General features: G+C 41.8%; 1 protein-coding gene across 1 annotated transcript in view; it reads right to left on the bottom strand.

Moving 5' to 3' along the window:
* The window catches only part of MICAL2 (microtubule associated monooxygenase, calponin and LIM domain containing 2), a 270478-nt gene that overhangs the window by 11526 nt on the left and 244325 nt on the right, over nt 1-14627 (bottom strand). Inside the window, exon 35 of the mRNA XM_055094134.3 lies at nt 698-797. Within this exon, the coding sequence (XP_054950109.2) occupies nt 698-797 (100 nt within the window). The remainder of the gene's footprint in view (nt 1-697; nt 798-14627) is intronic.

Genomic DNA, 14627 nt, shown 5'->3' with positions numbered 1-14627 from the left:
AGGCAGGGAAGAGTGATAGTATTTATTACACCCCTTCAAAAGCCCTTAAAATTACTTCCTGGGGTTGGGGCAAAAATGAAACGAGACAGCATAAATGGAAGCACCCAGCACAACTTATGGCACTTCAATTGATACTAAATGTTACTTTTTTCCCTCTAGAATGATGACAGGTATAGTGACCTTCAGCTTTTTCAGAGTGTGGTGACATCCATCTCCACTTTTTGGTCTCCCAATGAGGCTGCAACTGCATTCAGAGAGGACAGCCAGACAGATCTCAGTCCTTCATTCGCTTAAAGCCACAGGAAGTGGTCAGGCGTATGTCACTGAGTCCTTCCCAAGATTTACACTCAGAGGCCAGACACAGCCTTCCCATTGCAGGTGTGTGATCCCTCTTTTAAGATGGACCCAGGGAACAGGGATGGATTGAAAATGCCTTATCCAAATGACCTTCAGCTCCAGACCCATTACCCAAAACCTATTTTAGCCACAGGACTCTGCAGAGAGAAAGAACAGACAGCTAAAGATTCTTTGCACTAATGCCAGCATGATATGCAAGACATAAAATATCAATTTGCCTCAATCACTATTCTGTATGCACAAGGAGAAAAAGTCCTGAGACTTCGGCCTAGGAGGGTAAGCCACCCCCCTTTGCCCCTTTGCTTTTAGGACTCGCTGGTATCTGTGTTGCCTTACTTACATGATTAGGAGCTCCGACTCATATCGCATTAATTTATTCTTCTCCAGAACCAGCTTAAACCATTCCTGCAAAAGCTGTGCTTCATCCTGTGTGCCTGAATCTGCTTAAGAAATCAACAGCAAATGGGTTAGATTGGCATTTCTCTCCCCATGATCAAACTGCTTTGAGCCACTTTAGCAGGTTATGTTTGTAGTGACAAGGGCTCTGCAGGCAGCAGCTCCCTGACACCCTGTAGGTGCCTCCAGGTTATGGGTATGACAAATAAAATCCACCTGTGCATGCTGTGGGTACGTGCGCGGGGGGGGGTCTTCTTGGACACTTAGGGCATGACTACTCCAGTTCCAATTGTCACATAACCACGATAACATCCCACCACAAACGACCCTCCCCCGCCTACTCGTATATTCTTTGTAAAACTTATATATGTGTATGCATCACATCCTTCACCAAGGACAACCCTAGCTGCTGGTCATCATTTCCTTCTTCTTTTTCTCCCCCAGATCAAATGCCTACTGAGTGCCCAGGTGGCATGTGGCTCCTTCCATGGGGCAGGGAAGCTCGTGCCACATTTGGTCACAGAGGAGTGCTGACTGGCATTTTGATTTTTTGAACAAAGCCAAATAATAATAATAAAAAAGTTATTAGCTTTGTGTCTCATGGGGGAAAAGTTATATCCATATATTCTTATTACTTAGATTATGACCTTTATTAAACAGAAGAAGAATCACAAGAAAACTGGCACTGCTTCTTAGATATTTAATGTTAGATACTAAATATCTAGGTACTAAAATGTTAAAAGGTGGCTTTCGAATATTTCACCCTGAAAGGAGAACACAAGCTGTATGGCAAAGCTCACGGCCATCCTAGAAGGATTTATCCTGGAGGGTCCCATACACAGAGGGGAAAACAAGGCAGACAGAAGCTTTGTGTGACCTTGTGCAAGTTGCTTAACTTCTCCGAACCTCTGCTTCTTCACTGGTTAAAGTGGAATAATAAGACACACAGGCAATACAATAATAATGAGCTGCTGTTTATTTTGTAGTGATTACATGCCAGTTGATGGGCTATGTGCCTTATATGCAGCACCTAATTTAATCCTCATAACAAACTTTTCTGTAGATACACTTATCATCACCACTTGACAGCTGAAGAAATGGAGGTTTAAAAGATTAAACTTGCCCAAGTTCACAGTAAGCAGCAGAGCTAGAGCCTGAACTTAACGGTGTCTGATCCTAAACCCACAATCTTCACTGCTATGTATATTTCTCCCTCCCTCCTGCTAAAATAGTCTAAGATAAATAATATGCCTAGTTCATTGCCTTGCACATAGCAAGAAATCCATAAAAATTAGTTCCCTTTTCTCCGTGTCTCCTGGATCACCTTGTTATTGATAATAAAACCGGGGCCCAGAAAGATTTACAGTCATCTCTCAGTATTTATGGAGGACTAGTTCTAGGACCCCCTCTTGGATATCAAAATCCATGAGTGCTCAAGTCCCTTATATATAATGACATAGTATGGTCAGCTCTTCCAATCTGTGGGTTCCTCAACTGTGGATTCAACCAACTGTGGATCAAAAATATTCAGAAAAAAAATTTCACAAAGTTCCAAAAAACACAAATTTGCTGCACTTCAAGTACTATGCTGAATCCATACAAATGAAGTAATTTGTAGGCATTGTGTTTGGTATGGTGAGTAATCCAGACATGATTTTAAAATATGGGAAGATGTACATAGGTTATATGCAAATACTATGCCTTTTTTTTTTTTTTTGAGACAGAGTCTTTCTCTGTTGCCCAATCTGGAGTGCAGTGGCACGATCTTGGCTCACTGCAACCTCCGCCTCCCGGGTTCAAGTGATTCTCCTGCCTCAGCCTCCTGAGTAGCTAGGACTACAGGTGTGCGCCACCACACCTAGCTAAGTTTTGTATTTTTAGTAGAGATGGGGTTTCACCACGTTGGCCAGGATGGTCTCGAACTCCTGGCCTCAGATGGTCCTCTCGCCTTGGCCTCCCGAATTGTTGGGATTACAGGTGTGAGCCACCGTGCCTGGCCTGCTATGTCATTTTATATCAGGGTCTTGTGCATTCATACATTTTAGTATCTGCACAGGAGTTCTGACCCAGTCCCACATAGATACCAAGAGGTGACTGTATTTGCATATAACCTATACACATCCTGTAGTATACTTTATATAATTTCTAGATTATTTATAATACTGAATATGATATAAATGCTATGTCAATATTTGCCATATTGTATTGGTTTTTCTATTTGTATTATTTTTTATTGTATTATTTTAATTTTTCTCTAAATATTTTCAATTTACAGATGCAGAAGGGTGGACTGTATATGCAATATCCCAAATTATTTACTTTATGGGGAAACTGGTGCTAGAATGCAGAGCTTGGCTTCTGTTTCATCCATTCACTTAATAACATCTATCTATCAGACACCTCCTATGTGTTGGTATTGCCTTAGGTACTGGAGATACAGTGATATATAATGTTACATTGCATGAGAAATTTGCAGATAGTAAGGCATTGTGCCTACCAAAAAGGATATCATTAGATACTCTTTGGATCACAGGGACTCAAATAGCTAGAATAAAATAGAATATTAGAAAACAATCACAATAAAGCAACAAAAAGCACTGTGGGCACACAGGGGAGGGAGGATTTTCCTGATCAGGGTGTGAGGCTGGACTTTCTGAGGGACTGGGGTGGAAGAACAGGTAACACTTTTGAGAGGAAATAATGAAGGTGGAAGAGGGCATTTTTCAAGAAGAGGGAACAACTTGAGGAAACACAAGGCAATGGGGAAGAAGATGGTGGAGACAGAGATTGGGAGGGGCTGAGGGGCATGGAGGGGTGGGCAAGGAGGCCTGGCATTTTTTGATGATCTCATCACAGAGAGTAGTGCTAAGGCATTTGCACGTCATGCTGTAGAACACAAAGGGACATTAAAGGAGGTGGAGTAGGAGAATGATGTGTGAAGTGTTGTGTGTAAAGGACTAAAGTGAGAAAGGGAGGAGGGAGGGAAATAAGGTGTTAATTTTTCTTAGGCTTCTTGAGTGAAGGAATGTATGAGCAAGCAAATTTATAAACATTGAGGGCCAACATCTTCTACGCATTGTTAGTGGTGCCGGACAGGGGCGAGTAAACACTGGTTCCAGCTCTTTAGGTAACTGGGAGCTCATGGTCCATTGGGGAAAACCAACGTAGCCAAATAGAATACAACATGCCTCTTGTGAGAACACAGGAGGCAGGCAATTAATTGTGTGTGGAGAAAGCGAGGGAAAGCCTCAGAGAGGAGACAGCAGGTGCGCTCAGTCTAAATGGATGACAGAGTTTGCCAAGGAGAGGAGGGGAAGAACAAGGCATTCACGGACATTTGTTATTGGATGAAAGAATGAAGTATGTACGCCAGAGATCACATAGAACATAGAAGTTAAGAATGTACACTTTAAACTCAGACTTGGGATCAAAATGCCACTCCTCTACTTCCCATTGTGTGGGCTTGAGCAATTATCATAGACTTCCTAAGCCTCAGTCTCTATCTGCCATGCAGCTGCAGTGGGATTATGCACACAAAGCCCTTATCCCAGTCCTGGCACACAGTATAAGCTCAATAAATGGGAACTGTCACTATTGAAATCATACAATACACATGGTAGAAGAACCCTCCGGGGTCATCTGGTCCAGCCATGAGCCAGTGCAGGAATTCCCTCTGCTCCTCCCTCACAGGTGGCTGCTCTATAATTATCCATGGGATGAAAGAGCTCTCTCCTGTCCAGGAAGCCCACTGCAGGGCTGTGTACTTTAAGTCCTGAAAACTTCTTTCTATTGGCCTTCAATGGGTTGGCCGCTAACCACTGATTCCAGTTTTTCTTCCTGGAGGAAGATGGAAAACAGTAACTGTATATTTTACATGACAGACCTTTAGATATTTGAGGACACGTCTCACAATTCACTAAGTTTGCTCTTTTCACAGCGCCTCCAGATCGTCTGTCATTTTGTCCTAGGAAGGATGCCCATTCTGTTTACCCTCTAATTTTCCAAGATATATCTTAAAGATAGTCTATAATTAAACACTATATAAACAACCCAAAATGGAGAGACCCTCTCTCTCACACCTTCATCCTATGCCCAGAGATTGCAGAAGTCTTTTTAGCAGCATCTTCACTGGGGCTCTTATTTACCAGTAAATGAACTCTGGCCTTTCCACAATGGTGGTAGTTAAGTCTGATACCTTCATCTTTTACTTGTGCAACTGATCTTTTTCATAACCCAATTCAAGACTTTATATGCATCTTGTTAAATATCACCTTATTTATTTGGCACGTTATGGAGACATCTTTTGAATATTTTATCCAGCTGATACATTTCTCCTGAGATTTCTGCAGAATTGATAAATGGGCATCCTGTACATTTATGTGATATTAGAAAGCAAAATGTCAGATGGAACTGGACATGGAAGACAGCCATCTGGACCATCATTAGGGACCTTTCTCAGCCTTTGGATGAAGCCGACTCTATATGCATCAAACTGGTGTCATCCAGCCCACATTGCTATATCTTGTCTATGAGGCTGTCAGAGAAATGACCAAGGTCAAAATAATTTCCTGAACTGAAGCTCCACAATGTCTGTCATGTTCATTGGTACTACAAACCTTGCAACTCCATCCAGAAAAAGAAATGACATTTGTTTTTCACAGCTTCTCACGAAACACGAGTGGTTTCTAGTAATCTCTAAATTCTTTCTAAATACTCACAATTTCTCATTCTCTCTCTCTCTCTCTCTCCCTCCCTCTCTCTCTCTCTCTCTCTCTTTCTTTCTTTTGAGATGGATTCTCGTCTTGCTCTGTCGCCCAGGCTGGAGCGCAGTGGCGCAATCTCGGCTCACTGCAAGCTCCGCTTCCCGGGTTCACACCATTCTCCTGCCTCAGCCTCCCAAGTAGCTGGGACTACAGGCACCTGCCACCACACCAGCTAATTTTTTGTACTTTTTTTTAGTACAGACGGGGTTTCACCGTGTTAGCCATGATGGTCTCCATATCCTGCCTTGTGATCTGCCTGCCTTGGCCTCCCAAAATGCTGGGATTACAGGTGTGAGCCACTGCACCTGGTCCACAATTTCTTTGATAATTATTTCTAGGCCGGGCGCAGTGGCTCAAGCCTGTAATCCCAGCACTTTGGGAGGCCGAGGTGAGCGGATCATCTGGGGTCAGGAGTTCAAGACCAGCTGAGCCAACATGGTGAAACCCCGTCTCTACTGAAAATACCAAAAGTTAGCTTGGCGTAGTGGTAGGCACCTGTAATCCCAACTACTCAGAGGCTGAGACAGGAGAGTCGCTTGAACCTGGGAGGCGGAGGTTGCAGTGAACCCCAGTTGCACCATTGCTCTCCAGCCTGGGCAACAGGAGCAAAACTCCATCTCAAAATAATAATAATAATAATAATAATAATAATAATAATAATTGTTTCTAGAATTTTGACAAGGATCATAATTCATGCTTCTTTTCCATACGAAAAACAGAAAATGTGCTCCAAGACCTCTAGCCTTTTGGTTCCAAAATTCTCCATGAGTTTTCAAAGACTGAGGTCATATGTATAAGCTATTTCTTTTCTTTTGTTTTTTTGTTTTGTTTTGTTTTTTTGAGACTGAATCTCACCCTGTCACCCAGGCTGGAGTGCAGTAGCATGATCTCAGCTCACTGCAACCTCTGCCTCCCCGATTCAAGAGATTCTCCTGCCTCAGCCTCCTGAGTAGCTGGGATTACAGGTATGTGCCACCATGCCCGACTAATTTTTGTGTTTTTAGTAGAGATGGGGTTTCGCTATGTTGCCCAGGCTGGTCTTGAACTCCTGGGCTCAAGCGATCCACCTGCCTCAGCCTCCCAAAGTGCTGGGATTGCAGGTGTCCCCAATCGTGCCCGGTCAATGTGCAAGACATTTCAAAAGCAGGGGCTTAATTCAGCAAGTTCTGATTGAGTAATGCTACATCCAAGACACTGTTCTATGTTCCATCTTTCACCTGGCCTTACAGCTCTCTCATTTTTTCCACGTATCTAGATTCAATCTCTTCTAGATATTTGTTTAATGTTTCTAGATTAAGGATCGTTTTTCCTTGATAGAGAAAACAGAAAAGCTGAGAGCTAAGAATTCTGCCTTTCCTCGTCATCTAACATTATACCATCTGCCACATGCACTGGGCCTATCCTTCCTTGTTCTCGATCCAAAAGAAGCAGCTTTCAAGACACTATTTTGCTGTCTTTAGAGCATTTTTTGTTGTTGTTTTTCAGATTCAGCCTCTTTGCTGCATTATACCCACACGTTCTAGCTAGACTTTTATCCGGGATTACATGTCATTTTTTCAGTCTTATGTGTCCTAAAATCTGGCCTGTTAGAGAGTTCCCTGTGCTGCCACACTGATTCCCCTTGACACTGTACTTGACAAACACAGGTTGAACAGAATCACTCAATTTAATCATTTTTTCAGTGGAATAACTTCTAATTTTATTGGCTACAGTTTTTTTTTTTTTTTTTTTTTTTAATGAGATGAAGCTCTTGTTGCCCAGGCTGGAGTGCAATGGCATGATCTCGGCTTACTGCAACTTCTGCCTCCTGGGTTCAAGCAATTCTCCTGCCTCAGCCTCCTGAGTAGCTGAGATTACAAGCACCTGCCACCATGCCTGGCTAAGTTTTGTATTTTTAGTAGAGATAGGGTTTCACCATGTTGGCCAGGCTGGTCTCAAACTCCTGACCTCAGGTGATCCGCCCACCTCAGCCTCCCAAAGTGCTGGGATTACAGGTGTGAGCCATGGCGCCCAGCCTATTTTTCAGTCTCCCTTTCTTCAGTAGTCAAAAGCACTTTGGGGGATCTTTGGGTGTGGAATCAAGTGCAGGTTTCCAGGGAATCTGGCTTCCCAAAGTATTGGGTTCAGGATGACTGTGCCCAGTTCAACCTTGCCTTGCTCTCCACTCCAACCACGCCCCAAGAGGCTCCTTTACGATTTCCATCAGCTCCCTGCCCCCTCCCGGTAAGATTCCTTCCTGTGGGTCCTGACGAAGGCAGCATTGCCCCTCACTATAAATGCAATAGAGCAAAGCGAAAGAAGCATGGGCTTTGAAGTCAATCAGACCTTGCTCTGCCACTTACAAACATGTGACTTTGGGCACGTAACCTCACATCTCTCTGCCTGAGTCTCCTCCTGTGGAAAATGGGGATGGTGATGATAGTACCTACCTTATAAATTGGATTAAATGAGCTAACGCATGTCAAATGCTTAGCATTGTGCTTGGCTAAGCATTGTGCTTGGCACGTAGTAAACACTCAGTAAACTATACCATGCCATTTCTGTAGTAAACTATACCATACCACACCTACCTTGCCATTTCTTCCAATGTCTAGTTCTATAGTTCAATATGGATTATTTTCTGTTCACCTTTAGAATTCAGCTAGAGTATAACCCCTGCCTTGATTATACATGGCTAAACTTTATTTTGTAACTTAAAGTGAAGTTAACAAAAACTCATAAATAATAATTTTTTTTTGGCCTCATGTAAATGAAAAGGTCATGTGGCTGCGTAGATCATCTGCACTTCTTGGGAAGACACAAGCACCTGGTACCTATGCGATGGTTTGCTTATCCACATCTCCATCTGGTCCCATAGCTGCTGGTGCATGGAAAGCCCTTACAGGGCACGGCTGGGACTCTTATGACCAGCTAGGAACCAGGATGCAGCTGCAATGGTGCAGCCAAAAGGCAAGCAGCCTCTGGCTGTGAATAGAATGGCCCAGTTCTCCAGCCCTTTCTTCCTCTCACCCTCTGCCTGGGTCCACTGTCAACTGGCTCTTCAATTGCTCCTGTGTCCTCTCTCATGCCTTTTCCTGTGCGAAATGTAAGTATCCCACTTGCTGAGGTGAAATGATCAAAACCCAACACAAAATGACTTTTTATTAATAGAGTCATTTATATTGACTCACTTTTGCCCAAGAGTACTCTCAAAATTGCAAAGCATACTATGTTACTTCCAACCACCAAGGCTGGTAAATCTTAGTCCCTACTTACCCTACGATGACTGGCATGTAAAGGTCAATAACTTTTTTCTTTTCTTTTCTTTTTTTGAGACAAAGTCTTGCTCTGATGCCCAGGCTAGAGTGCAGTGGTGCAATTTTGGCCCACCACAAACTCCACCTCCCGGGTTCAAGCAATTCTTTTGCCTCAGCCTCCCAAGTAGCTGGGACTACAGGCATGAGCCACCATGCTCGGCTAATTTTTATATTTTTAGTAGAGATGGGGTTTCACCATGTTGGCCAGGCTGGTCTTGAACTCCTGACCTCAGGTGATCTGCCTGTCTTGGCCTCCCAAAGTGCTGGGATTAGAGGCATGAGCCACCGCGCCGGGCCAATAACATTTTTTGGAATGGATAGTAGTAGAGAAAAAAATGATCTATTTATTCTTTAAACCCATGTCTTTTTTTTGTTTGTTTTTAACCATTTTTTTTTGTAGGTAATGCTGAAGGCTTCTCTGATTATGTATTGGTGTATGTTTTTTATCCAAGTTGGGTCTTGTTTTGCCGTGTGGTTCATAACTATCTATCTCTTTTCATGTGATTTTGCACCTCCTTAGAATCTGTGAGAAGTCCTAATTCAGTGTTCGCTCCAATTTTGTTGATGTAGTCTTCATCCTCACTGATGATCTAGGGGCCTTCAAGGGGCTTTAGAGAAAGTGGAGCAGGAACTCTCAATAGCACTGTGCAGGGCCTCTCCCCTGGAATGGCTGGGTTTCGGTCCCTGCCTTTTGTTCTCTGGTCTCTGGTCAGCACTCCACTCTGGAGCTCATGCATAGACCTGTTTCATTCAAGTCTCTACCAACCTTCATATGTGGAGCTCTGGGTATGTCTGCCTCCCACAGGCTCCTTACACAGAATGATGATAATCCAGAAAGCTGTGCTGTGAATCTGGCCTGATTCAGTCTTGACAAGCCCAAGATGCTAGTAGCTAGCTCACAATTCTGTTCTGGGAGTCAGAGCATGCAGCTGAAAAACAAAAATTCTAATCTTTCCCTTTTAAATTACTTTTTGTTTTGTTTTAATCTGTGTATTTTTTAGAAACAAAAAAATTAGTTTTTATTGACTTTGGGCTTTATTGAAATTATATTATACTGTATGTATTCTTCCATAGCTTGCTTGTTTTAAATTCAAAATTATGTTGTAAAAATGCATCCGTGTGACTGATTCATTTTCACTGCTATATATATAATATTCGGTTGTATGACTATACCACAAATTATCCATTTTCCTGTTAATGGATATCTGAGTTGTTCTTAGAGTTCTGCTATTATGAGTGATGCTGTTATGAGCATTCTTGTATGTGTCTTTTTGGCCATGTGGGTAAGAGTTTCTCTGGAGTATATATTAGGAATGAAATTCTTAAATTGTAGGGTATGCATATATTCAACTTTACAGCCTAAAGCCAAATTGTTTTCCAAAGTGTTGTGACAATTTGTGTCCCCATTAGCATTGAATAAGAGTGCCCCTTGTCCCTCACCCTTGCCAAATGCTTAGTATTATCAGATTTTTAAAGTTCTAATAATTTAATAGTTTTCAATAGTTTCTTACTGCAGTCTGAATTATTTGTATTTTCCTGTCTTTTTCATAGATTTATTGGACATTAAGTATTCTTCTGTGAAGAGAATATTTATGTTATTTGTCTATATTTATATTGGGTTGTTTGCCTATTTCTTACTGATTTGTAAGAGTGGGAATATTCTAGAATGCTGATTCTTTTTTGGTTATTTTTTTTGCAAACACAGTTGACCATCTGTATCTGAGGGTTCTACATCCTCAGATTCAACCAACTGTGGATTGAAAATATTCTGGAAGGTAGAGCCAAGATGGCTGAATAGGAACAGCTCCAGTCTATAGCTCCCAGCGTGAGCGACGCAGAAGACGGGTGATTTCTGCATTTCCAAATGAGCTTTGAAGAGAGTAGTGGTTCTCCCAGCACACAGCTTGAGATCTGAGAACGGGCAGACTGCCTCCTCAAGTGGGTCCCTGACCCCCGAGTAGCCTAAGTGGGAGGCACCCCCCAGTAGGGGCAGACTGACACCTCACACGGCTGGGTACTCCTCTGAGACAAAACTTCCAAAGGAACGATCAGGCAGCAGCATTTGCGGTTCACCAATATCCGCTGTTCTGCAGCCACCACTGCTGATACCCAGGCAAATGGGTCTGGAGTGGACCTCCAGCAAACTCCAACAGACCTGCAGCTGAGGGTCCTGACTGTTAGAAGGAAAACTAACAAACAGAAAGGACAGCCACACCAAAAACCCGTCTGTACATCACCATCATCAAAGACCAAAGGTAGATAAAACCACAAAGATGGGGAAAAAACAGAGCAGAAAAACCAGAAACTCTAAAAATCAGAGCGCCTCTCCTCATCCAAAGGAACACAGCTCCTCACCAGCAACGGAACAAAGCTGGATGGAGAATGACTTTGATGAGTTGAGAGAAGGCTTCAGAAGATCAAACTACTATGAGCTAAAGGAGGAAGTTCGAACCAATGGCAAAAAAGTTAAAAACCTTGAAAAAAAATTAGACGAATGGCTAACTAGAATAATCAATGCAGAGAAGTCCTTAAAGGACCTGATGGAGCTGAAAACCACGGCACGAGAACTACTTGACAAATGCACAAGCCTCAGTAGCTGACGTGATCAACTGGAAGAAAGGGTATCAGTGATGGAAGATGAAATGAATGAAATGAAGTGAGAAGAGAAGTTTAGAGAAAAAAGAATAAAAAGAAATGAACAAAGCCTCCAAGAAATATGGGACTATGTGAAAAGACCAAATCTACGTATGACTGGTGTACCTGAAAGTGATGGGGAAAATGGAATCAAGTTGGAAAACACTCTGCAGGATATTATCCAGGAGAACTTCCCCAATCTAGCAAGGCAGGCCAACATTCAGATTCAGGAAATACAGAGAATGCCACAAAGATACTCCTCGAGAAGAGCAACTCCAAGACACATAATTGTCAGATTCACCAAAGTTGAAATGAAGGAAAAAATGTTAAGGGCAGCCAGAGAGAAAGGTCAGGTTACCCACAAAGGGAGGCCAATCAGACTTACAGCTGATCTCTCCACAGAAACTCTACAAGCCAGAAGAGAGTAGGGGCCAATATTCAACATTCTTAAAGAAAAGAATTTTCAACCCAGAATTTCATATCCAGCCAAACTAAGCTTCATAAGTGAAGGAGAAATAAAATACTTTACAGACAAGCAAATGTTGAGAGATTTTGTCACCACAAGGCCTGCCCTAAAAGAGCTCCTGAAGGAAGCACTAAATATGGAAAGGAACAACTGGTACCAGCCACTGCAAAAACATGCCAAATTGTAAAGACCATCCAGGCTAGGAAGAAACCGCATCAACTAACGAGCAAAATAACCAGCTAACATCATAATGACAGGATCAAATTCACACATAACAATATTAACCTTAAATGTAAATGGGCTAAATGCTCCAATTAAAAGACACAGACTGGCAAATTGGATAAAGAGTCAAGACCCATCAGTGTGCTGTATTCAGGAAACCCATTTCACATGCAGAGACACACATAGGCTCAAAATAAAGGGATGGAGGAAGATCTACCAAGAAAATGGAGAACAAAAAAAGGCAGGGGTTGCAATCCTAGTCTCTGATAAAACAGACTTTAAACCAACAAAGATCAAAAGAGACAAAGAAGGCCATTACATAATGGTAAAGGGATCAATTCAACAAGAAGATCTAACTATCCTAAATATAGATGCACCCAATACAGGAGCACACAGATTCATAAAGCAAGTCCTTAGTGACCTACAAAGAGACTTAGACTCCCACACAATAATAATGGGAGACTTTAACACCCCACTGTCAACATTAGACAGATCAACGAGACAGAAAGTTAACAAGGATATCGAGGAATTGAACTCAGCTCTGCACCAAGCGGACCTAATAGACACCTACAGAACCCTCCACCCCAAATCAACAGAATATACATTCTTTTCAGCACCACACCACACCTATTCCAAAACTGACCACATAGTTGGAAGTAAAGCTCTCCTCAGCAAATGTAAAAGAACAGAAATTATAACAAACTGTTTCTCAGACCATAGTGCAATCAAACTAGAACTCAGGATTAAGAAACTCACTCAAAACCACTCAACTACATGGAAACTGAACAACCTGCTCCTGAATGACTACTGGGTAAATAACAAAATGAAGGCAGAAATAAAGATGTTCTTTGAAACCAATGAGAACAAAGACACAACATACCAGAATCTCTGGGACACATTCAAAGCAGTGTGTAGACAGAAATTTATAGCACTAAATGCCCACAAGAGAAAGCAGGAAAGATCTAAAATTGACACCCTAACATCACAATTAAAAGAAGTAGAGAAGCAAGAGCAAACACATTCAAAAGCTAGCAGAAGGCAAGAAATAACTAAGATCAGAGCAGAACTGAAGGAAATAGAGACACAAAAAACCCTTCAAAAAATCAATGAATCCAGGAGCTGGTTTTTTGAAAAGATCAACAAAATTGATAGACCGCTAGCAAGAATAACAAAGAATAAAAGAGAGAAGAATCAAATGGGCGCAATAAAAAATGACAAAGGGGATATCACCACCGATCCCACAGAAATACAAACCACCATCAGAGAATACTATAAACACCTCTATGCAAATCAACTAGAAAATCTAGAAGAAATGGATAAATTCCTCGACACATACACCCTCCCAAGACTAAAGCAGGAAGAAGTTGAATCTCTGAATAGACCAATAACTGGCTCTGAAATTGAGGCAATAATTAATAGCTTACCAACCAAAACAAGTCCAGGACCAGATGGATTCACCAGAGGTACAAGGAGGAGTTGGAACCATTCCTTCTGAAACTATTCCAAGCAATAGGAAAAGAAGGAATCCTTCCTAACTCATTTTATGAGGCCAGCATCATCCTGATAACAAAGCCTGGTAGAGACACAACAAAAAAAGAGAATTTTATACCAATATCCTTGATGAACATTGATGTAAAGATCCTCAGTAAAATACTGGCAAACTGAATCCAGCAGCACATCAAAAAGCTTATCCACTATGATCAAGTCGGCTTCATCCCTGGGATGCAAGGCTGGTTCAACATATGAAAATCAATAAACGTAATCCAGCATATAAACAGAACCAAAGACAAAAACCGCATGATTATCTCAATAGATGCAGAAAAGGCCTTTGACAAAATTCAACAACCCTTCATGCTAAAAACTCTCAATAAATTAGGTATTGATGGGACGTATCTCAAAATAATAAGAGCCATCTATGACAAACCCACAGCCAATATCATACTGAATGGACAAAAACTGGAAGCATTCCCTTTGAAAACTGGCACAAGACAGGGATGCCTTCTCTCACCACTCCTATTCAACATAGTGTTGGAAGTTCTGGTCAGGGCAATCAGGCAGGAGAAGGAAATAAAGGGCATTCAATTAGGAAAAGAGGAAGTCAAATTTCCCTGTTTGCAGATGACATGATTATATATCTAGAAAACCCCATTGTCTCAGCCTAAAATCTCCTTAAGCTGATAAGCAACTTCAGCAAATTCTCAGGATAGAAAATCAAGGTGCAAAAATCACAAACATTATTATACACCAATAATAGACAAACAGAGAGCCAAATCATGAGTGAACTCCCATTCACAACTGCTTCCAAGAGAATAAAATACCTAGGAATACAACTTACAACGGATGTGAAGGACCTCTTCAAGGAGAACTACAGACCACTGCTCAATGAAATAAAAGAGGATACAAACAAATGGAAGAACATTGCATGCTCATGGGTAGGAAGAATCAATATCATGAAAATGGCCATACTGCCCAAGGTAATTTATAGATTCAATG

The sequence above is a fragment of the Pan paniscus genome, chromosome 9, assembly GCF_029289425.2.
Source record: "Pan paniscus chromosome 9, NHGRI_mPanPan1-v2.0_pri, whole genome shotgun sequence".
In the NCBI taxonomy this organism is placed as follows: domain Eukaryota; kingdom Metazoa; phylum Chordata; class Mammalia; order Primates; family Hominidae; genus Pan; species Pan paniscus.
This window is presented reverse-complemented; position numbering and strand designations above follow the sequence as displayed.